The sequence below is a fragment of the Volvox carteri genome, assembly GCF_000143455.1.
Source record: "Volvox carteri f. nagariensis unplaced genomic scaffold VOLCAscaffold_78, whole genome shotgun sequence".
Lineage (NCBI taxonomy): Eukaryota > Viridiplantae > Chlorophyta > Chlorophyceae > Chlamydomonadales > Volvocaceae > Volvox > Volvox carteri.
The window spans coordinates 302,588-330,547 of NW_003307621.1; the positions used below are offsets into that span (position 1 = coordinate 302,588).

General features: G+C 60.6%; 2 protein-coding genes across 2 annotated transcripts in view; both read right to left on the reverse strand.

Annotated features, from left to right (window-relative positions):
- The window catches only part of VOLCADRAFT_98864 (uncharacterized protein), a gene marked incomplete at both ends in the record, with an annotated part of 28,392 nt that extends 11,359 nt beyond the window's left edge, over positions 1 to 17,033 (reverse strand). Inside the window, 9 exons of the mRNA XM_002957721.1 lie at positions 232 to 548; positions 627 to 903; positions 1,324 to 6,909; positions 7,372 to 7,623; positions 8,986 to 9,159; positions 9,681 to 10,118; positions 11,904 to 12,061; positions 12,777 to 12,905; positions 16,976 to 17,033. Coding sequence (XP_002957767.1) covers positions 232 to 548; positions 627 to 903; positions 1,324 to 6,909; positions 7,372 to 7,623; positions 8,986 to 9,159; positions 9,681 to 10,118; positions 11,904 to 12,061; positions 12,777 to 12,905; positions 16,976 to 17,033 — 7,389 coding nt within the window. The remainder of the gene's footprint in view (positions 1 to 231; positions 549 to 626; positions 904 to 1,323; positions 6,910 to 7,371; positions 7,624 to 8,985; positions 9,160 to 9,680; positions 10,119 to 11,903; positions 12,062 to 12,776; positions 12,906 to 16,975) is intronic.
- Positions 17,034 to 17,493: 460 nt separating this feature from the next.
- Positions 17,494 to 26,956, reverse strand: VOLCADRAFT_98865 (uncharacterized protein; the record flags this gene model as incomplete). Its single annotated transcript, XM_002957722.1, has 5 exons — positions 17,494 to 24,039; positions 24,533 to 24,733; positions 24,922 to 25,029; positions 25,817 to 26,014; positions 26,762 to 26,956. 5 exons carry the CDS (start codon positions 26,954 to 26,956, stop codon positions 17,494 to 17,496), a joined length of 7,248 nt encoding a protein of 2,415 aa, XP_002957768.1.
- Positions 26,957 to 27,960: the final 1,004 nt, after the last annotated feature.

The window sequence follows — 27,960 nt, forward strand, 5'->3', positions numbered from 1 at the left end:
CGGAGGAGGAAGTGGGGGCGGCTGCGGCCGCAGCAGCAGCTGGGGGTGAACGAGCCTGGCTCATCCGCCAAGAAACATACCACTGCTGTCACCAACATACACAGACACACACGCACATCAATTGAAGTCCCGAAGCCGGGGGCCCCGTCCACACACACGCACACACAAGCACCAGCCACTTACCACCCTACTCCACACATCCTAACATTTCCCGCCAGCGGAGAGACCCACCTGCTGGCGGTAGTCGGTGCTGCCGGGCAGCCCAGTGACGTCCTGTACGATACCCCCGACGGCGCCCTGCTCGTCCTCTCCGTTTGCACCCACCACCTCCGACGGCTGCTGGGCCCCCTGCGGCTGCTGCAGGTAGCCGCCCAACGAAGCCACTCGACTGCTGGATCGCAGCCGGCGATATCCCGCCACCGTCGCCGCTGCCGCCGCCGGCATCCCCGCCGCCGCTGCGGCTGACTCCCAGGCAGCGGCAGTAGCACCCCCACCACCCCCGCCACCACCATCCCCGCCAGCAGCAGCAGCAGCTCTACTCCGGCACGCTTCAGCGGATGAGCGAGTGGGGGACACCGGGTCGCGGTGGTGGTGGTGGTGGAGGAGGAGCTGCTGCTGCTGCTCACGGCTGACTCGGCCAGCCGCAAGCAGCAGCGGGAGGGGGGGAGGCGGCAGCAGCCGTGCACCACCGCCCGCACTACCGGCGTTAGGGCTGGTAGTGGTGCTGGTGGTGCACATGCTGCGCCGCGGGTGCGGGTGCTGGTGCTGGTGCTGGGCACGTGACGCGCGGAGGAGCAGCAGCTCGCCCTGCAGCCGCCGGCGCTCGTCCTCTGCGGCGCGCAGACAGGCGCGGGCCAGCGCAACGCGGACAGTGGCGCGGACGGCGCTCTGGTCGGCAGCTTCCTGTGCGTGGCGCGATGGGGTGGGCGTCGGATCATAGCTGGGTTATACAGAGCCTTACAGGCGATGTGGCCCGGAAGGACCAGCACGAGCGCGGATGTATAGTCTTGGGCCGGCCAGACCGGTATGTTGATACCGGTAGGAGGGGGAAGGACGGCAGCGGGGGCTTCATTTCCCACGGCCCCCCCAACCAAATGGACGCAAGCAAAACGATTCTTTAAGGAACCCCCCAAGACGGCGGACAGGACATGAGGACGGGACGGGACAGAGGGAGAGGAAGCCACATAGCGAACACGGAAGGCAGGGCGGGGCAAAATTGGACATGTGAGGGAGCACCCAACATTTTGCCCCTATCATTCCTCTTTCTTTTTTCCCCTACCGCCCCTACCCGCCCGCCAAACAGGCACCACACCACCCACCGACCTGCAGGTTCGCTATCTCCGCCAGCATCCGCTCCTGCCGCGCCTGCGCCACCTCACGTTCCCTAGCCGAATCATCTCGCAGCCGGTCGTACTGCTCCTGCACTGCCGTGGTATTCGTCATGCGCCGGATCACCGCGGAGTCCGTCGCCGCGGCCAGCTGTGTACGGAACCTGTACACCTGCGCCGCCAGGCCCCGGCGCGTGGACTCCGAATCCTCCAGCCGGACCGCCAGGTCGTCGCGTTCGCGTTGACAGAAGGACAGCTGCGTCTGCAGCTCCGCGGTCACACCTGCTGCCGCCGCCAGCCGCTCTGACAGCTCCTGCCGCCGAGCGTCGGAGTCCTCCAACTGGGACATCAGCTGCCGTGCGATGGCGTCCGTACGGGACAGCTGTTGCTGTGTCGTATCGCAGGCGGCCTCCCATCCCTCCAGCTGATGCTGAAGCGCAGCCAGCGCTGAAGCGCTGGCACACAGCTGAGAGCGCAACTCCCCGCGGGACGCCTCCGCCGCGACTAGCCGCGCCTGCAGCTCTCCTTTCGCCGCCTCGGCCGCCGTCAACTGGTCCCTGAGCCACCGCCGAGACTCACCTGCCGCCACCGCCGTTGCAGCAGCGGCGGCACCTTGGGCAGCCGCATCCGCTTCCGCCGCCGCAGCGGCGGAACGCAGGGCCTCCGCCTCCGCCGCGTGAGCCTCCTCGGCACCGTCCAGCCTCGCGCGCAGCTTCGTCAGCTCTGCGTCCGCAGCCGCAGCCCTGGCCGTCAGCTCGTCTCGCTCGGCTTCAACCTCCGCCAGCCTGCGCCCGTCGCGCTCGTGCTCCGCCACGACGACCGCCAACTGAACGCGCAGCTCCTCGCATGCAGCCGTAGAAGCCGTACAGCTCTTCTGGAGCTCCCCGCGCTCACACTCCGCCGCCGTCAGGCTGCGCTGCAGCGCCGTCAGCTCATTGGTCGCGTCAGCGAGTCGAGACAGTGCCTCGCCGCGAGCCGCCTCCGCCTCCGCAAGCTGGGCCTCCAGCGTCACTCGGGCCTTGGCCGCGTCCGTGACCTGAACTTCCAAGGCCGCACGTGCCGCGCTGGCGGCGTCAAGCTCCGACGCAAGTGAAGCCTGTCGTACCTCCGCCGCTGCAACACGCTCCGCCAGCGCCTCCTGCGCCGCTCGGCTGGCAGCCAGTCCACCTAGCAAGTCGCCCGCCTGCTCCCAGCCGCGTACAAGGACAGCTCGTTGGGCGGCGTGCACCGTATTCGCAACCTCCGTTGCAGCCTCCACGTCCTGCACCGCGTTCTCCAGCTCCCGCAACCGCGCCGCAAGCTGTACGGCATGTATGTTGCGCTCCGAAGCCGACGTTGCCGATGCTGCCTCCGCTGCCTCTAGACTGCCCTTCAGCTGCTTCAGCTGCACCACCAGATGGGACTGTACTTCCTGAGCCTCCGCCGCCACCGCGACGAGCTGCGACTGCACATCGCGAGCCTCCGTCGTCACTGCAGCCAGCTGCGCCTGCAGGGCCCGCCGCTCCGCGTCAGCACCATCAAGGCTCTGCTGCAGCGCGCCCAGGGCTAGCCCTGCATCAGCCAGCTGTGCCTGCGCCTCCGAATGCACCACCTCCATGCCATCCAACGCCGCGCGAAGCTCCCGTTGAACGTCCTCGCCCTCCTTTAGCCGCGCCTGCAGCTCCTTCCGCGCCACGTCGGCATCCGTCAGCTGAGTGGACAGCTCACTTGCGAGCCCCTCCGCAGCCGCTGCGCGCTCTTCCAGCTTCTGACGTTCCACCGCCGCCACGGCAAGGCGGTCCAGTAAGCCCTGCCGCTCGGCACCGGCATCCGCCAGCCGCCGCAGAAGCTCCTGTCGTACCGTGTCCGCGTCGCACAGCCGTGCCTGCAGTTGCACAGCGTGCGACGCGACCTGCTCAGACCACGCCAGGAGGTCTGCCGCCTTCGTGTCATGCAGAGCCTCCGCCTGAGCCTGCGCCATCTCCACACCCTCAACACCCCTCTGGAGCTCTGACAGCAAACCGGACAGCTGAGCTTGCAGCCTGCGGCGTTCCGCACCAGACGCCGCGAGCCCTTCCTGCAGCCCCAGCCGCTCACGTTCTGCATCGACCAGCCGCTGCTGCAGCACCTCGAGCTCGGCCCCAGCTTCCGCCAGCCGCTGCAGCACCTCCTCGCGCGCAGTTTCACTGGCCTCCAGCCGCTGGCGGAGCCCTGCCCGTACAGATTCGCCGTCTGCGACGCGGGCGTGCAAAGCCCGCCGCTCCGCCTCAGTGCACCCTAGGGCGGCAAGCAGCGCCACCTGGGCCGCCTCCGCTGTCTCCGCGGCCTGCAGCGCAAGCGCCTGCTGTTCCGCCTCCGCCACTGCCACCTGAGCCTCCGCCACCTGCCGTCGACGGTCCGCCGCTGCTGCCCGCTCCCGCAGCTCCCGCCTGGCGACCTCACTCGCCAACAGCGCCTCTTTTAGCTGTCGCAAAGACACGGCGCTCGCCTCACAGCCCTCCTGCGCGGCGTCTGCTCGGGCAGCCAGCGCGGCGCTCGCGGCCATCTCCGCCGCCTCCGCCGCATCCATGGCGGCCTGCACCTCCCCAACACGCTCCGCCAGCTGCACCCGCAACTCCCGCCGCTCTTCCAGCACAGTACCCAGCTGCGCCTGCAAATCCAGGCGCTCTGCATCAGCGCTTTGCAAGTGCTGCTGCAACAGCCGCAACGCCGAGTTGCTGAAGGAAAGCTGTGCCATGACGTCCGAGCGAGCTGCCTCGACACTCCGGAGCCGATTCTCCAGCTCCGCCCGTTCGACATCACTTCCTGCAAGCTCGTCCTCAAGGGTGAGCCGCTCCAAAGCGGCGGCATCCAACGCCTCCCGGAGCCGCTCCTGCTCTGCCTGCGCCTCCGCCACCTCCGCCAACAGCCGCTCGCGCTCTACCTTGGCCTCCTCTGCGCGCACCAGCAAGGCGGCCCGGGCTTCCTCACTCACGGCGAGCTGCTCCTGCAGAGCTGCCGCCGAGCGGCCGCTGTCCGTGGCCTGCAGCTGCAGCTCCACCAGCTGAGCAACGCGTACGTTCCGCTCCGCCGTCGATGCCGCCTCCGCTGCTTCCATACTGCACTGGAGCTCCTGAAGACGCGCGACCAGCAAAGTTCGCAACTCGGCATAGCTCCGTCGGTCCTCCGTTTCCGCCGCCGCCTCCACGGGGCCGTCCTCCCTCGCCAGCACCTCCTCTACCGCCTCCTCCTCCTCCTTAGCGGCGGCGGCGGCGGCGGCAGCTCTCGCCCGCTCGGAGGGAAACCGTGCCGACTGCGGCGTGGCCATCTCAACACGCCCCGCATCCCCACTGCTGGATTGCGTGGCGGCGGCACTAACAGCGTCAGAAGCGGTAGTGCAACTGACGGCGGTACGGCGCTGGTGCATCAGCCGTACGGCCGAGTTGGCGTCAGCCAGCTGTGACAGCGCCTCCGAAACCACCTCCTCCGCGCGGTGCAACCGCGCCTGAAGCTCGCGAATGGATGCCTCGCCTTCTGCCACCTGCGCCTCCAGTGCCGACCGAGCCTCGCCGGCGGCGTGAAGCGCCGCCTCCAGCTGTTCCCTCTTCTCCTCCGCACCGGCCGCCGCCGCCAGAAGCCTCCGTTGCTCGTCCTCCGCCGCCGTCGCCTGCACCTGCAGCTCCCGCCGTGCAGCCTCGCTCGCATTCAGCTGCGCTTGAAGATCTGCTACGGCGTGGCAGGCAGCCTCACAACGTTGCGCCAACTCAGCAACCTGCACCTCCCGCAAGCCAGCTGCTTCCGAGCCCGCCGCATCCGCTGTGCTAATGGCGGACTGCAGCTCCTGCAGCCGCATCACCAATGCTGCCTGCAGCCGATGCGCCTTGGCGTCAGCGTCAGTGCGTGCGACCCCAAGCTGTGCACGTACCTCCGTCAGGCTGGCGTTCAGCGCAACCACCGCGGCATCGCGCTGGTGCAGCTCATGCAACACGCGGGCCTCTCGCGCCGCGCTGGCGGCGGCGGCCTCGGCGGCCTCGGCGCGGTTCCGCTGCAACTCCTGCTCCGCCGCCGCCAGGGACTGCCGCAGCTGACAGATTGTGACCTGGAGGCCGTTGGCTGTAACCTGGGCGCCGTGCAGCGCCGCAGCCTGAGACGCCTCAGCGTGGCGGGCAGCCACCGCGGCAGCTTCGGCCTCGCGCAGGGCCGCCACAACGCCGTCCAGCTCTCTGCGAAGCTCCGTCGCCACACGCCGTGTGTCTGCGTCCGCGGCCACTGCTGCCGCCTCCACTTCCGCCAGCCGCACCGTTAGACCACGCACCCGGCCCCGCAGCTCATCGGCACGCTGCTCAGCAAGCCATCTGCCGGCCTGCGACTCGTCAAGTTGCGCCTGCAGCTCGGCCAGGCCATCACGCAACTCCGCCGATGCGGCTGCCGCAGCAGCGGCGGCGGCCTGCTCCTGTAGGCGCGTCAGCTCCGCCACGTACGACGTCTCCAGTCTCGCTTTAGATGCGAGCGCTGCCCCGGCGTCCTCCTGAGCCTGCTGCAGCCGGGTCGCCAGCACCAGCAGCTCCGCCTGCACCTCCGCCAGGCGCGCTGTGAGTGCCGCCGATGCCGCCTCGGCGGCACGGCAGCGATCGCTCTGCACCTCCGCTGCCGTCTGAGCGTCCTGCAGCTGCCGCCGCACCGCAGCCAGCTGTTGCCGCAATGTGCCCTTCTCCGCCAGCGCCTCCGCAACGTGATGCTGCGCATGCAACAGGTGCGTTCGGGCCGCCGCCAGCTCCCGATTGCTCGTTTGCAGCTGCTGGCCCAGAGCGGCGGTCTCCGACTGGGACGACGCTAGCTGCTCCTCGGCGTCGGTCTGCGCCCGCCGAGCCTTCATCAGCTCTTCCGCCGACGCGCGCAGGGCATCGTGCAGCTCCCCCAGCATGGCCTGCGCGGCGGCCAACTCGTCTTCCAGGCGCCGCCGTGCGGCAGCCGCCATGGCGAGCTGCTCCTCCAGGCGCGCCACGTCGGCGCGCAGGTCCACCGCCTCGCACTTTGCGGCGGCTAGGGCGCGGGCGTCGGCCGCGTGTGCAGCACTCTGCGCGGCGACCTGCTTCACCAGCGCCGCGCTCTCCTCCTTCAGGAGATGAAGCTCGACTGCTCGCTCCTGCGCTGCGCTGAGGGCCGCCAGAAGCGCCTCACCGCCATCGCCCTTCCCAACCTCAAAGAAGCCGCCACCGTCGCCGCCGCCGCCGCCGCCACCGCCGCTGCGCACGCCATGATGCTGGTCGCTCGAGCTGCCCCTGAGACTGATTCCGGAAGAGTCGGTGCTTGCGGTCGCCAACTGGACAGCAGGCTCTTCAGCATGCAGCAGAGCGTCGCCGTCTCCGCCGCCGTAACACTCCAGAAACGGGGGATGCGATGAGGAAGCGGCTAGGAAGCGGCTGATTTCTACGACGGCAGCGGCATCACCACTGGTTGCAGTGGCCGCGGCATAAGGCCCCCTTGTCCCGACGCCTGATGGAATCTTGTTCGTGTCGTCGTCATTGTCGTCGATGTCATCGCCGTCGTCGTCGTCGTCATCGCCGTCGTTGTTGCGATCAGTCGGAGCCATCGGGAGGTCGGGCAGGGCGGACATGGTGTCCTGCGATACAGATGGTGGTGTTGGTGTTGGTGTTGGTGAGGGGACCAGGGGGGCGAGATGGGTCCCGAAGAAGTTGGGGCAGCTTGATGTGGAACGAAGTGGTAGGCCCAGGAGTTTGGGAGAGAGAGAGAGATGGTATTAGGTGAGGCGGGCCCAGCAGCAGGGTTTGGAATGATGCGCGTGATGTGCCGCCGCCTGTGGTGTTAATGCTGTATGTGTTAATAATGAAATAAAGTAACAAGTATATGCCGGCCAGAGGCCAGCAGGGCCGCCCGCCTGGGAAAGCCTCATATAGAAAAATGGCCGTGCGTGGCTTTGCCGTGCCGAATCATCCCCATTTGGTACCAGTGTGAATTTTGTGTTGCCGTATTATTCAGCGCCGTACAACTTCTTAGATCCTCTTCCGAAGCAAGGTACGCATCCCAACCAGCCCAGGTACGCAACCCAACCAGTCCAGCCCACCTCCAGGGCGGCTGCGAAGCGCGCGGCGTGCTTGAGCTGCACCGTCAGATCCTCCGTGCGGCGGCGCTCCTGGTCCCGCTCCCGTGCAGCCAGCCGCGCGCACGCGTCCGACTCGTCCAGCTGGCGCCGCAGCTCCCGCAGCTGCACCTGCAGCGCCTGCCGCTCCGCCTGCGCGGCGGCCAGCAGGGCCGCCAAGTGCTCCCGAGCAGCCACTGCCTCGGCCACTGCACCCTGCCGCGCAACCAGCTCCAGCTGCACGAGTGCGCCGGCAAGTGCGCAGGCGGCGCAAAGTGGTGTCAGTAGAGGCCGACAAAGGGGAGGAAACGGGGCGGGGGGGGGAGAGGGGAGGGAAAAGAAATGCAGTAAAAATGGTGAAAAGGATGCACCGTCGGGGACAATATATCCCTTCCACTAGAAGGTGCGACTATACGCACGCACGCACACACAAGCACAGGCGGTTGTGCGGGCGCACCAACCCGGTGGAAGGCATGCAGAGCTACATTAAGCCCTGCTGGGTTACCCCACCCTGCTGAACCACAGTGGGGCAGATCTGCCAGTAAAAGGGAAAAGGGCGAGGACTGAGAGAGGAAGTGGCGGAGACAGGGCCGGAAGGCGAGTGGGAACAGGCGCCGGCGGATAATCGGTGTATGAATGTATATATGTATATATGTATATATGTATATATGTATGTATGTGTGAACGTAATTATTTATGTATGTGTGCTAGGGGGTTGAGTTGGCACATGCGCAGGTGACCACGCAGCAGATGTAGGCAGGTGGCGTCCCCCCCCAGACCACATGTGACAATTGGGTTGACAACGGGGAGGTCGACCAAATTGAAGGAAAAGCGTTAAGGAGAGCTACACTCAGGTTTTTTCAGAGGGGATAGGAAAAACGATTGTGGCTGGGGAAGAGAGATGGGCTGCTGGGGTACGGGAGACTTTGAATCCCTTCGGATTTCCATTCCAGAAGGTCTGGTGGCGGTGGCGGTGGCGGTGGACGGGCGTGCGTGCGTGGCTGGATAGCTTTGGCTTATTTCGCAGGTGCACGCAGTTGGGGGATCGGAGAGGGGAGTTTGGGTTTGTTGTTTGCCGGGCTAGTGGTTTGTACAGCAGGCAGTTTCAGGCACACACCGCTCCCATACACATGCAAAAACCATTGCTTTACACACGCACACACATACAGACACACAGACATACAAACGAGCCCGTGTTCTGGTTTCTCTGCACGTGAGACTCTCTTGCAAGAAGCGCTCTTTGTCCACGTGCCGCAAAGCATTAGGTGCTCCAAACACACTAGGTCCGCGGCATTCGTCTACCCAGCGGCAGATATAGCGTGCATCCAACCCGCCGGTCTCCTGCAAATCCCCCCCACCCCACCTATATACACTCAACACACCCGCAGGCGTGAACGCAGTCATCAGCAAACACGTACATACACACAATCCTGCCGTCCCCAGCGCATTTTTCTCCCGCCGCAGTCCAGTAAAAAAAACCACACCCTCAGTCACACACGCTCCCACATTCCCAGACGCTGCCCTCCCCTCCCCCCTCCCCCCTCCCACTCCCCCCTCCTCCCCTCCCCCCTCCCACTCCCCCCCGCCCCGTCCCCCTACCAGCAGCGCATCCCGGTGCTCCGTCACCCCCTCCAGCTGCGCGCACAGCTCCGACACGTCTCGCTCCAGGTCCCGCTGCAACGCCTCCAGACTGCAGGATATCGTCTCCATACGCCGCTTGGACACAGCCAGGGCATAGCTGGACTCATCCAGCGCGGCGGTCAACTTGCCAATCTAACGCAGGGCAAGGGAAAACCGGCGGCCAAGGAAGGCGGGGGCGGCGGCGGCAGAGGCATGAGCACGGAGCGGTAAAGAGGAGGGTTCCGTTTTGCTGCACTGGGCGCACTGGGAGAAGGGGTTGAGGCGATATGAAAGAAAACAGGTACATTCGAAACGCAAAGGATTGAGGAGGCTGTAAGGCCTGGACAAGGAAGCCGGAAGAGCCCCATATCGGTCTATTACGGGGTCGCATCCGTGGGGCCCAGCCGGAGGTAGCTGCTGGCTGCTCGAGGTGGCGGCTGGTCCTATGACGTGTGTTGGACCCTATGAAGAAAACCTAGCAAGGTGGGTCTGCTGCTGCCAATACCAGTAACCATATCAACACCAATCCGGATGGGAAATCCGCGCACAAGCTTTCGCACTCAAGACTGGGAGACAGGTACGCATACGCACATACACACGGCGAGCACACAGCTACAGCCGCTGAGGTGCCACTACACCCACCTACCTACCTATCCACCCAGCCAGCCGCGTACCTTTTCGTTGCTCAGTGCGCAGCTAACGGCGCGCCGTGTGATCAGCCTTGCAGCCAGGCGGGTCTCCCGCTCGTACGCCGCCATAAGCGCCTCCGCCAGACCCACCAACTGGGCGTTCAGCGGCAGGGGAGGAAGGTCCCCGTCCGGCTCCACAGCCTCCGCAGCCAGTACGGCCTCAATCACGGCGCGACGCTGTCTGGCCAGGGGATCCGGATCTGTGCCGCTGTAGGTGACGGGGGCCCCGGGTTTGCCGGCGGCCGCAGCATCCGCAGCAGTAGCAGTAGCAGGGGAGGATGTGCTGGCAGTAGCGATGGTGGTGGCGGCCGAACCACCACTTGGAAACAGCAGCCTCGCCGCGACGCTGCTCGGGCTCAGCAGCAGGAAGCTCTCACCGTCGAGGACCTGGACGTCTATGCCATGCCGGAGCAACACGAAACGCTGCTTGCGCGGCGAGACGCGGCGGGCAAGGCGTGGTGGGCACACGGCTCGCTCTTGCGGCGGCTGTAGCGGCGGCTGTAGCAGCTGTCTGCTCAGGCGCAGTAGCAGTGCCGCGAGAGCGCTAGGCGGGATGACCAGTGCTAGGGAGATGGCTACAGCCATCCAGAGCTGCGACTGGAAATCGGTAAAGCCGGGAGCCGATGGATGGCGGTCTTGGTGCCCGCCGCCGCCACCATCATCATCGCTACATCCGCCTCCTCCTCGTCCTCTGCCGCTACCGCCCCCGCTGCCACCGCTCCCATCGCCGCCGTCGCCGCTGCCGCCACCGTTCCCGCTGCGGCTTCCGCCACCACCGCCGTCGCCGCCGTCGGCGCTGGCACTGTTCCCGCTGCCATCGGTGCCGTCACGTCCACCACCGGTTTCCGAGCTGTCAGCACCGTCTTTACTATTCTTGTTGTAGTTACCGTTGCTATTGTTACGTGCGTCGCCGTAGTTGGCGACATTGAACAGTCCAACATCGAGCGATGTGGTCGCGTCCGCAACCTTCGCTGACCCCGCGACCGTCACGCGTGTCGCCGCGGGCTCGAACTTGCTGGCTTCTTGGCGAGGTTGTCGTAAGCGAAGTATGTCTGCAAGTTCTTCAAGGTTAGGGAGTACGGCGCTGGCGCTGATTAGCTGTTTGGTGAAGCTTCGGGGCACGGAGAGCTCCTCAAGTGCTTTGGCGAGCAGCGGCCCGGAGGAGGAGGAGGGGACGGTTGCGTAGTTGGACGCCGAGGAGGAGGAGGAGGAGGGTGGTGCGTGTGAGGCGGCCGGATGTGGTGTAGTGCGGGGAGGTGCCGCCTGGTTATTGGCGAGAGCGGAATGGGGGGTGGGGTTCGGGTGCTGGGTCGGCGGGACGCCGGTAAGGAGTCATCAGTGGTAACATCAGTGGTAACACATCAACGGGGTGCAAACATGGCGGTAGCTGGGAGGAGAGGTGCGGATGACTCAGAAGCGCGTTCAGGAAGGTTCCGGGGGAAATACACTCTTTAAACAACAGGGAATGCGCGAGGGAATGTACCCTTATGCGGCGTTGTGGCCAATGTGCATGCATATTGGGCAATGTGCACATTGACGTTGTTTTGTTTTCATACTCTTTTTCATCATTTCTGGGATCGCATCACCTGAAAAGAAACCAAACATGGCCGCTAGCTCTTTTGTCTTTCTGTCTCGTGCACTTCTGTGTCGGTCGTCGAAACCAGGTCCGCAACCTGTTCTCGCGCGGCCCTCAATCCTGACGTTTCTTGAGTTAAGTCCCCCCGAGCGCAGCGTTTTCCTGTCCAAAGGCGTATCTCCCACAACCTTGAATAGCCAACCATTCTGCCCTACCTCGACCCCGAGTTGATTTGCTCTTACAGGTCAAATAAAGACCAAGAAGGCACCGGACCTTTATGGTGACAGCACCGGACCGGAGTGCTCAATCGCCACCACACCTGAGAAAGCCGCCTGCTGCGCCCGCGTTGCACTTTCCGTTGAACTACCCGCCCCCCCCCGGCACTCCAGCGGTACCCATCCACCCGCATCACCGCAGATCAACCACTGCGCCCGCCCGCCTGTAACCCATCTCAACTCTTATAAGCTATGTTTAAACTCACTCCTCCCTCGCCGGGGGATCATCAGATCAGCTCCCCCCCTGTCACATACCCTTTCCTGGTACCCCATCCGCCCTACTCCCCAACACCACCACCGCCACCACCACCACCACAAGCCTTCCAGCTCAGCTCGCCCTGCCCAAGGATGGCACACCTGGTGGCTATTCTTGGCGTCTGAGAGCACCTCGAGCATGACCCACAGCACGGTCGTGCCTTTGCTGAGCACTGCCAGGCAGAGGTAGCCCACTGCATAGTCCTTCTGGACTACCGCGTGAAGGTATTTAGAGAACGCGGGTCCTGAGGGAGGTGCGCCTGCGGGGTGGAAGCCGCAGAAGAAGTTTGCTTTTGCAGTTTTGCAACACCTCCCCCCCCCCCCGCCACGATAACGGTTCCTTCAGTTTATGCTGGTTGGCGAGGCTGCTAGGGCGGTTCGGCACGGCGCACACGTGCACCGACCGTATGTGGATCCAGCATTAGGACCAAACGATACGCAGTGGAAAGGATAGGACACAAGAGCCGAGGTAACAGGATGGGCTTCACGGGTTCACCAGCTGTCGCAGCCGTCGTCAGTCACACATATCTCTCTTGTGGGCTCAAGACCCGGGAGGGTGCTTGAGAGTAACCGTACCGGTATTTCGCTCGCTTGTGGCTCCAAGCGTAACGGCTCTCCTCCCAGCCAAGGAACCTCGACATGCCTGTGAATGGAAGGGGGAAAGTGTCAAGAGCGCGCTTAGAGGAGGTGGAGACATAGAATGCGGATTGGGTTCTGCCTAAACGCGGTGGGGAGCTTGGTTTACGGTGCGGAATGGAACTCATTGCGTACCTCGGGAATGTTTCTCCATGCATGTACAGTTCGTATTATACGTATGTTCCTCGAGCGCCAAAAAAGGGCGTTGCGCGAGTGGTACGGGCTGCCAAAATGACAAAGCCTGCATTCGCCAATACGAAAGTGCTTCCTATCCTTCAAGCAGTCCTCGAGGCGGAGTGAAGGGCTGATAAAGATTAACTGAAGGGAAGAAATTCTTACCCCGCTGCCAATCCCCGGCCCTCCATGGCTCGCCGATGCGCTGACAGCCCGATTGAACCGGCAAGCCCCACTGGCGCCCCTCCTTGCCCTGAAGCCTCAGCCACAGGTTGTAAGCTGGAATGTCCTGTTCTGTGTAGTTGCATTTCGTGCTACATAATGGGCGCTGGGTGAAGCGTTGTGCCGACGCTGGTCCAGCTCAATCCTCAATCGATGCATCTGCTAATAATATTTAACATCATTGTTCCAACACATCATAAGGTTAGCAAGGTTCCCCTGTTGAAACTGAACGGGGCATCACGTCCCCCGTAAAGGTGAAATTAAACTAAACATAAATATATCACCCGCAATTCGTATAGAGGAAAACTCTGCCTTCTGTGTAAAGCGATGGTAAGAGGCGATGTGCACTGTCGGTGCAATGCGGTGCATACGATCCAAATCTAGATCCACTATTTAAGCGGGACGAGTCCTGCATCCAGCAATGCGCCTTCCTATTGATGCCCAAACTTGTGACTTATTTTAACACCTTACTTGTAATACATGGAGGGTTTGGCATGTAATGTGCACGATTAAGTTGACGCAGACAATCCGCTTCCTTATGAAAACGTTAATACTAACATGCATATTAAAGGCATCCATACTTGTTAGGAATGAAATCGCTTCAGGAACCAAAAGCCCTCAATGACCCGCGGGCCGTTGGGGACCACGCATACTGGGAAATATGTCAAAATGCAGAAAATCCTTCGCAAGACATCCTTTGCCACAGTCGGCTTGTTTGATGTGTGCATTCGAAGCAAATGAGCGGGAGTCCAGCACGCAACCTTTTCCAAGCCATTCACTCCCAAGTCCCAACCGCGCTTCGCCAACCTGAAGCCAATCTGGAGGGTGAAATGCAAGCAAGCTTGGCTGGTTCCATTTGCATCAGCGTAAATTGATACGGTACTGCCCCACTCACCAGGAACCCAACACCACCCACAAGTCCAAGGGTGCCCGTCTGTGTGTAGCCCTTTGTGTAGAACCGGAAGGATTCCGGCGGGGTAACCGGCTGCGGGCAACTGTCGTGACGCAGCCTAAAAGAAATGGATTTGCTAACACGTAATATGGGAAACCTGTTATCGGGTCAGCCGCAGGTCTGTCCAGTGTGTGAAGTACGCTGCTTGCACCGACGATTCATTCGGGTTGCCTTGACATAAGCCATCCAGTAACGGCCCAGCCAAACCACCTTGCCAACGGATGGGTAAGGTGGGCCCACGAGATCCACTTTCGAGGCACATGGATTATGCACATTGGCTGTGCACTGTAGCCCGCAGTAAGAGACGCGTTTCCCGGACTCCCGCACCGGAATCCGGAAGCGCATCTCTATTGCGGCATTACTTATTGTGGATAGGTCATGGCGATCCATATCGTTTATCGTACATGTTACATGTTGTTGTACCGACCGTTGGCCAGCAACATGGTGAAGCTTAACCATGGTGAAGCTTAACCAACATGGTGAAGCTTAACCATGGTGAAGCTTAACCACCCTGTAACAACATCAACATGTGTTCTCCCCCTCCAACAGTTCCGTCATGGCGATCCATATCTTATATCGTACATGTTACATGTTGTTGTGCCGACCGTTGGCCAGCAACATGTGTTCTCCCCCTCCAACGGTTCCGTCATGGTGATCCATATCTTATATCGTACATGTTACATGTTGTTGTGCCGACCGTTGGCCAGCAACATGTGTTCTCCCCCTCCAACGGTTCCGTCATGGCGATCCATATCTTATATCGTACATGTTACATGTTGTTGTGCCGACCGTTGGCCAGCAACATGTGTTCTCCCCCTCCAACGGTTCCGTCATGGCGTTTCATATCGTATATCGTACATGTTACATGTTGTTATACTGACCGTTGGCCAGCGACAGGTGTTCCCCTCTCCCGCAACGGTTCCGTCATGGCGATCCGGCATGCACTGCCGTACTGCTTTTCCATGCTCCCGACAATGAGCTGCGATCACGACAATCTGATTTGCGCATGCAAGTGCATGTACCACTTCATATTCTGGTGTGATGACCACCACAAATCATGGACTACGTCAAAGCGTGCCGTCCTCCTGTGGAGGCCCGCCGTCCATGTCGCCATGCAGGTCCCACCAAGCCTCCCCTTAGGTCCGGTCATTAAGAACATATGGTTCGGTATAACCAAATGCGCCCGAGGGTTGCCCTGGAGCGACCACGTGCACACTTGCACAATTCATCTGCAGGGGACGCCAGGGGTCGTGCGGCACAAGTGTATCACACGTCCTACTGCCTCGAGGTGTGTAAAGTGCGTGGGGACAAACTTTACTGCAAAAAACATTACTGCGAAAAGGGTGTAGAGGCCGTCCGCCTTAGTACCTTTTTGTGAGCATTCCAAAACTTAGCCACGTGGCCTTGTCGCCTGGATACTGTTACATATACATTTGAAGCATGTACCTCAAAGCTTCTAGGCGTTGTTAAGGACATATATCAAGGCTTTTGGCAAGGGATTGACACGCCAACCCCTCTTACAAAAACACAGGGACGGTTCAAACACGTTCCCAAGGCCACGGCACGGCCATTACGGATTGCCACACTACACCACCGGATCGAGACCCGGCTATCAAAGCGAAAAAAACTAAATATTCGACCCCCTCCGAAGGGAAGGTATTGCACGATACTACGCTGTGCTTCGCAACCAAACGTCTCCACGCACGCCTTTCTTAGAGGGTACCACATCATAACGACACATAGTATCGACGATGGCTTCGTTAACAAAAAAACAGACGATTGTTATCCTATTCTCCAAATGCCGAAACGCGCTCGTAAAAAATTTTCACGACGACGACGCTCTTTCTGCGGTTGGCATGCAACCATCGTTTCTTAAGTATCGTGATGCATGGGATATTCGGCAAGGGATGTTAAGGCCCTTTCACTGCACCTTCACATATATCATTTGGGACATGCATCTATTGCACCTTCTCCACATGCTTCATTTGCAGACTCATTAAAATTCCATAAACACGCAAAAACGCAACCACACATAAAAGCAGTCGAGGGGAAACGCGTACATTGCTACAGCACACATGGGGGGTGCGTACGAATACGGCTATCCGTACGGTCTCCATATTTGGGCAGCTTTCCAAGTTCAGACATTGGGTAGGTCCTATCTCTGTTGATGCACAGCCCATGGCGTCATGTACTTTCAGTGCTAGGTGACGTCATGGTAAGCCGTTCCAACTTCCATGGGGTCTGTGTGATCTTATCTGTGTCTACTTGTGCCATGGTGTCGCGGGCAAACTCCGGTTCCGTGCCCTGGGGGACGCGATGGGGCCGGTCAAGAGTTGTTGCCGCACAAACGGACGACGAGGACCTAGGGAAAAGGTCTTTTTATGGAAACCCCTACGCACTTCCACAAACCAAACATCCAGACAGGCGGACGGACAGACCCACACACAGACAAACGCCATGTCAGCTAATCTTTCATCAGCATATGCGCGCGCGTCTACACGCCCACATATTCATAGGTACACGTCACTACCCCTCGACAAGGCAGCTGCACGTCTGTGGCCCCGTAGTTAACCCGCGTGGATATCCCACCCATGCGCCCTGCCGCTACTCGCGCTCCATAACCATTAAGCTGTTCAATACGTAGTCAGGCTTTGGAAGTTAGAACATCAGACGCCCGCCCGAACAGCATGTGGCATGTGCAGCTCAGGTCCGTGCTTTACCGGCTTCCGTCCTGTACAATTATCCAAAGGATGGCTGATGACGTGGCGTCCGCAGCTCATACTGCCGATGCCAGCTGAAACTCGTGACATGCGTGCGGCGCACAGGGTGCAAAGAAAAAAGATACGGCAGCTCATGAGAAATATGCTATCAGCTTTAGGAGAGCTTTTGGCTGGCTATTCACAGCTGCTCCATGGTGCTGATGCCAACCCTTCATTCCTCCTCCTCCTCCTCTTCCTCCACCTCCTCCGCAAAACTGACGTGGATATGTGCAAGCCCTCCCAGCATATCACATCACATGCCCGAGGAAAAAATCTTCAGGGTAAAGCGAGAGCGATTTATATCATGGGGACTCGCTTTGTATTAGTTTGATGGTCATCAGTCGAGACCGGAATACTAGGGGCGACGGAGGCCAGGTCACTGCGTATTGTTGTCTAAAACTAAAAACGGGCGCATGCTTTCCTAAACTCACGAAGAACCGGACCACCCATGTCCTCGCCGCGCTTCCCCGACTCGCTGGCCCCTGCCATCTATGTACCCCAATCCTGCACCACCCCACGTCCGGACGCGCCCCACCCCTTCTTGCAATTACCCCCGTAGCGAAGTATGCTGCACGAGCCATCCTCGTGGATTTAAAGAGGTATAGGCCAAAATCTTAACATCTAATCCGGAGGGCCTATAGGTAATCAAGATGTCACCTCCGCTGGAGCTATTAGGCACCAGTGCCTTCACCGCACCCAGCGCTGTGATCCAGAGCCTTACCAATTGCCCCATCAAAACTACACACACACACACACACACACACACACACCGATAGGGTCGCCACGAGCCGCGGGCCGCGCAAAACGTGACCCGCACCGACAAGCCGGCGGCAGTGACACGCCTGCTCCACACTGCGACAGACTTCGCCTTCCCCACATGACCCTTCTGGTCTCACACCCCATGAACATTATTCTCAACCGGAGGGCCCTCTTCCCATTGCCCCTCTCCTTATAGACCCTCCCGACTGTCACGGGAGGTGGTGCTCAACCGCTTGCTGATCTTCTTGTAGAGCTTCACCATGGGGTTGGAGCGCGACACCGGGACCAGCTGCTCGCCGCCACCGGCCGTGCCGACGCCAGCCAGGGACGGCCCCGACAGCGCCGGAGTCGCCAGCGTGGTCGAAGGCGACGACGCGCCCGCAGCCTCCGGCATTGACGGGGACGGCCACAGTGACTGCCTCCGTACCAGATCATTGACTCGATGGTCAATCGACATCCGGCGTGCGCGCGCAAAGATGCTGCCAGAGCCGCTTCCGCGGCTACTCTGCGCCAGCGGGCGCGAGGGGTAGGCATAACCCGCAGCCGCAGGAAGCGTGCGGTTGGCTGACATGCGGCCCCATACCCTGGCTGCATGCAGACCTGTGACGAACGACACATCATCCGTTCCTCTGGAGGGACGTGCTGATGCAGGTAGAACGTTGAGGGACCTTCGCATCGCAGCCGTGCCATTCCCAGCCCCTGCGCCATTCGCCTCTTGCCCAGCCGCAAACATCGGGTTGAAGAAGAGCTGCATGTCAGTCTCTGAAGCCGCACGGCCCAGTGCCAGACGCGCGGCGCCTTGTGGTGCGACTTCCGGCGATTCGCAATCCGCGCCACCAAACGCCCAACCGCCCTCAGCACCAAGGTCCCGTTCCTCATCCACCTCCGCCTGGTCTTCAGCTTCCTCTTCCTCCTCTTCCAGGACTAACTCTCCGTCTGTCCATGCCTCCTGCCGCTCCTCCCCCTCCCCCTCGCCCTCCTCCTCCGCCGCCTCCTCCAGGCGGCGCAACTGTCCAGCGCTGCCGGCCCGATGGCGGGCAGAGTGCGGAGACAGGACACAACCGGTCGGGTGTGAGCTCCAAAACGGCTTGAAGCCGCGCGTTCCGGGCGGAGAGGCCACAGGCGAGATCGTGAGCTCGGGTTCAGCCAGCACCACGGACCCAGAAGACGGCATGGCAATACAATTCATTGGGCTTGCCTCCCTGGACGCCGCCACTTCATCCGCATGTGCCCCGCTAGCGCCATGAAGTTCCTCCGATGGGCAAGCGACGAAGGCAGCTGCAGGGCCTGCCGAGGCCTGCGGGATCAATTCCTCGACAGTACCAGCGATATTGCATAGGGAGAAACCATTGTTTTCAGCAAAGTTGGATGTCGAGTCGCCACCTATTGCCGCTCCGTCGGCGCTGCGTAATGGCGCTGGCACCGGTACCGCTACAGGGGCCGTAGAAGCCGCGCCACCAACCGTGGCGCTACCCCTCGCCCGGAGTCGCTGTAGCACGGTGGCGGTGCTTACAGCCGCGCCCATCGCCCACGGATTCCAGTACCCTCGTCCTTGCAGCAAAGCGAAGTGGTGCAGGTTGAGGCGGTGCAGGCCTGGCAGGAAAGAGCCGCAGCCGCCAGCCGGCGGACCGGTGACGCTGTCATGGCCTGGTGATAGCTGCTGCTGATGCTCCTGCTGCAGCTGCGATTGTACCGCGGGGAGCTGGGCTGCAGCAACAAACTCCGCCGCGGCAGCGGCCTCCTCTGCCCGATGCGCAAGGGAGGAAAGATCAATGGCGCTGAGGCAGCGCCGCCCCAAGGCCAGCCCGCCGCTACCGCCAGCCCATCCATTGCCTCGCAGCAGACTCGCTGCCGCTGCCACGCCGGCAGCCCCCGTTGACGGACTACGATCAATCTCCGCCGGCAGCTCTGGCGACAACGCAGCCATAGGGTGTGCGGCGGGACGGAGACCAGTGGCTGCAGGCAAAGACTCTGCAAAATGGAAATCCCATGTCACCGTCGCCAGCGGCTGCAGCCCTGACCGTGCTCCCTGCACCACAAGCGCCAGCTGCTCCTGCAGTAAGGAGGCCTGCCGCGCCCATGCCCTTGTTTCCACCGCGAGTTGCCGACGCCTGCCCACCCTCGTCTTCATGCTATTAGCCTGCACATGCGTCCCATCGGGCGCCTGCTCGTCCAACTCTTGCTCATTCAGGTCAACGGTCGTAGCATGCAGCGATCCGCATAGCTCATCCGCCAACTGCTGCACCACTGCCATATGGGCCAGCAGCGACACCAGCTGCTGTTGCAGTCGCTGCCGGTCCTTCCGTGCCGCCATGCATTCGGTGCTCAGCCGCTTCAGGGTTGACGGCGAGACCGCTAGCTCGGACGGCAGCTCAGTTACCTGTGCAGCCAGTTGCATTTGCGCGACCTCCGCAACCGCCTCCGCGTCTGGCGGAGTCGAAAAGGCAGTCGGCGATGCTGCCACCGACACAGCGCCTCTGTGCATCTGTGCTTCCAGTTCCTCGTATTTTGCTGCTAGCTCCTCACACTGGGCTGCCAAGGCTGACTCCCGTGCCTCCGAAGATGCCAAGCGCGCGAGGGTGTCGGCATTGGTGTCAGCGGTGCAGTGCATTGTCGCCTCACGTGCGTCTCTCCACAGCTGCTCATTCTGTTTCCGGAGCTGCTCCACCGCACGCCTGGCAGGACCAAGCTCCGCCGCCATCTCATCATTAGAGGCCCGCAGCATTTCCACCTCCCCGCACACGCGCGCGTGCGCCAAGAGCAGCGCCGACAGCCGCATGCGCGCGTCGGTGGCGGCGGCATGCGCGGCGGCACGCGCTGCACGCATGTTCGCCAGCTCCTGTTGCAGCGCATTTCTCTCGACTGCGCGCAGGACGCGCAATACCACCTCCCGTACCCCACGTGCCGCACGTTCCGCCTCAAGCATACCCAAGAGCTCACTAACCGACCAGCTAACGCCGCCATCATGGCTGTGTTGCTGCACGTTGACAGGTACGACAGTTGCTGTTGATGCTGGTGAAACGGACGTCGCCATCTCTGGTCCTGTCGATGGCGCCACCAGACATGCTCTGCGGTGGTCCGCATTGGCTTCCTTAGGGCTGTTACCGACCCCCACCTGCACCGCCCCAACAGCATGGCAGCCGGTGTCTGCGCCACCACCAGTGAGCACCATCTCCGTGCATCCTGCGACCTCCGTCTCGCAGCGTTCCCTTCGCAAAGCCTCCTTGGACGCCGCCAGCTCCGCCCGAAGCGTCGCAATGGTATCTGCCAGCTCCGCTACCTGTGTTTCCGACACCGCAGCAGAAGAAGGGCAGCCCAGCGAGATGGTTCCCCCAAACGCTGCATTAGCCATCCACATGGGCTCGTGATGCGAGTCGTAATCGTTTGCAGCGGCGGCCACTGCCGCCGCCGCTGGCAACCAATATGAGGAGCTGCCAGCACTGCTTGTGCTGCTGATGTCCTGTGCGGCTTGCGGTGGCAGTGGCGGCAACCCAGTTCGGGGACGCTGCGGCTCGGAAGCCCGTCGCCGCACCTGGTGGCCGCTGGCGTCGGGAGTTAACCCAACAGACACGATACCGCAACCAGCCGCACTGGCGGCAGCAATCAAGGGGGCTGAGGCCCTTGGTCCCAGGGTCCCTGCCCGGGACTGCGGCTCCAAGACACTTGTCACGCTATGTTGCCTAGAAATAACGACAGGATAGGACTCCGCAGGGCGTCGTGGCAGCAAAAGCGCAGCATCGGCTCCGGTACCGTCGCCAGCAGCAGCCATCCCAGCTGCATGCGCCAACACACGTAGTTGCCGATGCAGCTCCTCACGCTCTGCAACCCGCATAGCACGCAGCGTGACAATTCGGGCGGCATTGGCCTCGCGCTCGGACTCCAGGAGATCCTGGAGCGCCAAGACCTGCTGATGCAGATGCAACTCCCGTGTATTGGTTGCTGGTCCAGGTGCGTCGTTCCACGAGTTCCCAGCGTCGGAGCCCTCGGCCTCGGAAACGGCCCCAGTTGCCGCAGCCACAGCGTCATCGCTGCTGCCATCCCCGCCGCTGGGCCCAGTGCGCTCCGTGCAGCTGGCGTCACCGTCCGTCTCAATCTCTGCACCTACATCCACATCCACACGGTGCGATAGTGGCCCCGGTGAATCAGGCAGCACACCGACGGCTGTAATCTGCGCGTACGGCAGTGACGTCAGCGTCTCGGTGACCTTCTTATGCTCGCGCTCCACGGCCACCAGTTCAGCCTGCAACTGCGCAACGGCCACATCGACCATAGCAACGCTGGTGTGAAGGCCGTTGGCCTGCTCCGCCACCGCGGCTCTAGCCGCCACCTCAGCCTGCAACTCCGCAACGGCCGCCTCCGCCGCCGTGGCGCGGGCATTCGCAGCTCTGGCGTCCTCAACTGCAGCGGCTCTGGCCTCCTCCGCTGCTATTGTTTTGGCCGCTAGCTCAGCCTGCAAGTGTGCAATGGCCTCCTCCGCCACCGCGGCGCGGGTATTCGCAGCTCTGGCGTCCTCAACTGCAGCGGCTCTGGCCTCCTCCGCTGCTATTGTTTTGGCCGCTAGCTCAGCCTGCAAGTGTGCAATGGCCTCCTCCGCCACCGCGGCACGGGTATTCGCAGCTCTGGCGTCCTCAACTGCAGCGGCTCTGGCCTCCTCCGCTGCTATTGTTTTGGCCGCTAGCTCAGCCTGCAAGTGTGCAATGGCCTCCTCCGCCGCCGCGGCACGGGTATTTGTGGCGTCGGCCGCTTGTGCTGCAGCGGCTCTGGCCTCCTCCGCTGCTATTGTTTTGGCCGCTAGCTCAGCCTGCAAGTGTGCAATGGCCTCCTCCGCCACCGCGGCACGGGTATTTGCAGCTCTGGCGTCCTCAACTGCAGCGGCTCTGGCCTCCTCCGCTGCTATTGTTTTGGCCGCTAGCTCAGCCTGCAAGTGTGCAATGGCCTCCTCCGCCGCCGCGGCACGGGTATTTGTGGCGTCGGCCGCTTGTGCTGCTGCGGCCTTGGCCTCCTCCATTGCCATTGCTTTGGCCACTAGCTCAGCCTGCAACTGGGCAACGGCCGCTTCCGCTTCCGCTGCTCGTTCGTGCGCGGCATCAGCCTTCTCCACTGCCGCGGCTCTGGCCGCCAGCGCCTTATCCAGCCGCGCTGCTAGTCCGGCAGCAGTTGTTTCTCCCTGCTCTAGGCGCCCAGCGAGCTCGGCTGCCTGTGCTGACAGGTTCATGCACTCCCGCGTGGAGTCAGCTAGCTGGGCCTCTATCAACTGGGCCCGGGCAGCCGCTGTAGACTGATCTGCCAGCCGCGCCATAGCTACTTCCGCGAGAACATTGGCATGCCGGTCTTCTGCGTGCGATAGTTGGGCAGCCGCAACAGCCATTGCCGCCTGCGCCTCAATAGCTTCCTGCCGCCGCACCACGCGCGCACACACGACCCGTGCGACCTGCTGTGCTGCATGGCGCTCCGCTGCCACCAGGTCCATCGCTACATCAGCGGCCGCAGAGGCAGCGGCGGCGCGCTCCACTGACCGGAATACCCGCGCGCAAAGCGCCGCAGCTGCCGCGACCGCAGCTTCGTTCTGCAGCGCCGCTCGTGCAGCCTGCTCGGCTGCACGCTCGGCTTGGCGTGCGTCCTCGTGGCGCTCAGCCTCCACCAGGATCCGGGACTTCGCCTGCCCTAGCCTCTCATAGAGGTCCACTACTTGCATTCGCATTTTCTCCAGTTCAAAATCCGACGCGCGTCGTGCATTCTCAAGGTGGGCTGCGGCAGCTCTTAACGCCTCCTCCAGCGCCGCCGTTGTAGCGGCGGTGCACGTGCGACTGCGTGCGTCCCCACATTCTGCCGCGGCCATAAGCGCCGATGCGGCTGCTGCCAGGCTGGCGCCCTCCTCTCCCATCCGCTCGCGCTCTCGTTTCCATGTTTCCCTTTCTGCCTCCAAGAGTGAGAGCTGCTGCTGCTCCCGGGTTCTTGTGCTGTGAAGCTCATCGTTCAGATCAGAAACCTGCTCCTCCAAACCGGCCTTATGCACCCGCACAACCTGAAGCTCCTGGCGCAGCTCGGAAATCTCATTTGCCAAGCTATCCTTGCGGCTGTGCGCTTGCGCCACCTCCTTCTGGAGCTCCGACACCTTCGCTGCTAGCTCCTCCCTCCCGCGCAGCGCCCCGGCCAGCTCGTTCTGAAGCTTCAAGACCTGCGCTTCTAGCGCTGAATGCCGCTCGCCTGCATCAAATAGTTCCCTCTCAAGGGCTGTCCGCAGGTTGTCAAGCGATGACAACTCCCCGCCCAGCTGCACTACTTGCGCCTCAAGCCCCGAGCTGCTGGCCATCAACTCCGCCACCTGCGTCTGGCGCTGCTCCAGATCAGCCGTAAGAGCCGTGTTCGTCGCTGCGAGCAGCGCTGCCTCCTCATGAAGTGCAGCCAGTGCGGTGCCCAAGGAGTGGCGGAGCTCCTCCGTAGCGATTGTAGCGGCCGCCGCATCGGCGTCGGCGCGCTGTGCCCTGCCACGCCAGGCAGCAGCGGCCGCCGCAGCCGCCGAGGCAGCCGCTGCAACCGCGTCAGCGGCTGCTGCGCCCCGGGCAGCTTGGTCCCGAAGCCGTGCTTGCAGTGCGCGGGCGGCGGCGAGCAGCGACTCGGGCCAGGACATGTATGGTGCCGACGGGTTATACGGTTGCCGAGGCGGCCCCAAAGCGCCCCCCTCGGGGCCTCGTCCGGCCGTGCCCCCGCAAGCGTCAGGCAGTCGTAGCTCCATCTGATTGGGTTTACGTGGATGGCATGATTTGGGGAGCAACGGGTCTCTTGTGCCGGCCCGATGGAACCGTACGCTCTTATGCCTTGCACGTGCATGCAAAGCACTGACATTTCCAGTCGCACCCCGAAACCGCGCCTTTGCTTGCAGCAGGATTACGACGCTTACGACTATGCTGCCGATCCCTGCACAGCGCGCTGGAACCAACTTAATCGCATGCCCAAGTCTAAAAGCTTTTTTGGGTCTCTGTACCAAGCCGTAAGCCCGAAGAACGCACTAAGAGTAAAAGGCCCAAACTCAAAAATGCCTTCCCGCCCATGCCAAGACCCACATTGTAGCTGCTGACCAATCTCCGAGCCGATCCTCTATCTGGTTACGCGTTCCGACCTTCCACCCCCTTCCATTAGCTTCCGACTGAACAACGAGGATCACAGACCGTGACCAACGTAGCCCGTTCTGTGTACATGGGTGCCTTCCTTGCCCCCTCGCTGCGCACCTCAAGCCGCCAGCACAGGTCCTCGTACGCTCCTAGCCGCGCTTGCAGTTGCCTACAAGTATTCCGCTCTACTTCTATTGTCGCTTCCGCCTGCTGGGCTGCTTGTTGCGCCGCGCGGAGTGCCTCCTGCAGATCCGCCTCACGTGCTGCTGCTGTAGCTGCCACCTCCGCTGCCGCAGCCTCCTGTGTCCAGAGGCGCTCCTGCAGGGCCAGGGGGGAGGGCATTCAACGGCAGCCATGTTCCCTCAGCACTCTACCCCACCAAAACGTGCCGCTGCGCGACTCAATAGGTGTGAGCATGCGTACACAGACGTGTGTCGAGAGCAAGATGGAAAAATGTCGCCGCGCCTTGGCATGCCGTTTTTTGTATACAGATGCCAACGACCTACATTCAGGTACACGGTGCAGTTAATGGGAAGCCCCCAAAGGCCCTGACCCCAAAACGCACTCAAAAGATGCATCCAAAGGGTCCGCTCGCTCAGGGAGATCTCAACTGACTACGGAGAGTATGATCCACATCACATCATGCACAGCAAAGCAATAAACGACAACTCCTACAGAAGCTGCAACGCGCCAAACTATTGCTCTATTGATCAAAATGACCGTACTGGATAGTGGCCTGCAATACCCTTCCTGCTAATGCAAGGACCCCTTAAGCAGGCTTTGGTTGATGCATACACATCTGCCGAGTTCTAATCCATTATTAGGTTCTTCAAATTCGAGCTATTTGGCCCGACAACTTCCACTCAGGCCTTTACATGTTTGTATTTTTCATGTTTACGTCGCAGTCCCTACCCCTAATCTTGGCTCCGGCGACTTGATTGCTTGACAGGCCAATCCCTAGCCAATTCATCAAGAATCCCCGTAACCTGCCAGCCTGTCTGGTTGATGGGACTCTAGCTAATAGGGTCGGAATCCTAAGGTGTCGGTATCTGCCAACCCACATCGCCTTGCTGTGATTAACAACCAACGGTCCCGCAAGCTACTCCTTTTGCTGACTTCAGCCCAAATTTATGTGTAATACGACAACCCATATCGCGCTGCCGTCGCGATACTCAAGGTGGGCTATGGGCTATAGGTCGACCCACATCACGTAACAGATCAGTCATGCAGTCAGCACGCCAATCCATACGCCAGATTAGCCTGTCTGGCCTGATGTTAATACGTGTATTTCCTTTGCAACCAGCGCACTTCTTCGCACTTTAACTTTTCCATGACCCGCGTGGCCCAATCACACTTTCACGTCACAAAAACGGTTGAACCAAACAAAGAAAGTTATCTGACCTCCGCTTCCTGAAGCTTCGCCTCATGTGCATCGTGCGCGGCCTGCAGATCTGCTTGCAGCGTTGCCACCATGCGCTCCACCTCGGTTTCGAGCGACGCCTCGAGCTCCTCCACCCGCGCGCTCAAGCCTTGCAGCTGCTGCTGGGACGACCGTAAAGCGCTGCTGGACTGCTGCAGCTGAGCCTGCAGTTCCACCACCTATCGCGAGCAGATGGGAGATATGACAAGCATTACAGGATAGGAAGGAAGGATGGATCGCGTGGCAAAGAAACATAAAAACCATACACTGGGTCCTGTGCAATGGATGCAGCGTGTATAGTAAAGGAACAGCAAATGTCAAGGCGGGGGCAGAAGCCCATGTGATAGCTGCTTGAAAACTGCAGGTAGTAGGGTTACAAGGAATAAGCAGGGTTGGAGAGGTGCAGGGTTAGCGATGGTCAGAGGCTCCAAGGAGAAAGTTTGGCAACAGTCTGGGTTGATGCCGCTTATAACCCATACTGCAGTGATCGTGGCAGGGAACCACGAAGTGTCTGTGAACGAGTGTACGAAAGGAATACAGAGAACCATGACCCAAGTGTGGCGCTGCCCATGACGACAAGCTGCCGCATACGGACCTCTTGAGGAGAGCAAGACTCCATGTGAGAAGGCGGTGCTCCAGCATGGCTCATCAATCTCGAATGGACTTCGCGCCAGCGCGCACCACCGACCGAAAACAACTGTGGCGACCGTAGATTTAACTGCTGACGCTCCTTTGCTTCAAAAAGCATCATCTGTTGAAATAAAGAAGCCACAAGCAGGAGTCAACGCTGGTTGAATAGGTGAGCGCTGGTAACGCCCCCCCAAGTTCCTTATGAAAAACAAACTAACAGTTCAAGGTATATTCAAAAGCGTTCCAGTAACATAAAAATAGCATATCTTTTACGACGCTACACTTTATCGGCATACCTGCAGCTCGCCAATCAGCTCGGAGATGTCCGCTGTTACGACTTGCTCATCTCCTCCCGCCCCACCGCATGAGATATTAACCCTTGGCGTTCGATTCTCGACATGATAAGGACTTGTCGAAGTGCCGGGCGCACTAGAGCGGCGCTCTACAGCCAGAGAACCAGTCGTCGCCATCTCAGCGTCGCCGAGTTCCATCTTGTTTACGCTAGGATGAGTCGCCGAATATGTTATGAAAGCAAAAACTTGCAGGAACTCCCTTCGCTGGTCAGCATTTTGTGCAGTTTCTGCGGTTACATTTAATCAGTTATGCTGCACGCTAGCATGGTTAACGAGGACATAATTCAAAGAATAGCTTATTCGCATACATAATGTTCCGTTGGCTCGTCAAACTTTTCCAACCAAACTGGTCGGCAACGTACGACAGATCACTGTCAAACCGCCCAAACATTTTTTCAGATGAAATAAGCTGTAATTGCTATCCTAATACATCAAATGAGTCATCAGCATGTCCATGTAATTTTAAATGGAACATGCAGCGAGAGGTAGCATAAAACAGCGCTATTTCGGGCTGACGAAAACGGCAAGGCATACTGCTCCTTGTAGCAGGTGACGTCCTTGGAAGATACGACAATACATCTTGGCCGCATGAAGCAGTTTCTAAATAGGCTCCAGCTTTTATTTTAAGGCAGGCTATAGCATGGCTTCCAATCAACGGGCTTCGACCTCGGCAATGGCTCCACGCGGCATATTACTTACTCAATCAGCAATCAGCTCGTAGTACTGGAATCAATCCTCAAGTTGATATGGGTCATTCCTGTCCTTGCACCAAATGCGTATGGGCGTTATGAGAACGCTTACAACTCATGGGTAGATCGCAGACAGCAGGAAGAATCACATCGCACTGCTCAACAATCGTCATACTATTCTTTCGAAACGTTGGGCCCACTACTGCCTGTGGGAAAGTTCACGTGTTTGCTGCTATCATGCCACAACCCTACAATCGCAGCAATACAGTTCGTAACCGAATACCGTGACTAACAACGTTTAGTCGTTCACAACATCCAACAAGGAATCAAGGATATTGTCCAAATGTTTTTGCTCTACAAGACCACAATGTGAAACTACTTTCGCCACCCGCGCTATCTCCTTAAGCAGGCCTGATACAGGACATGCAGCAGGCGGTAAACTGCTAGGCATTG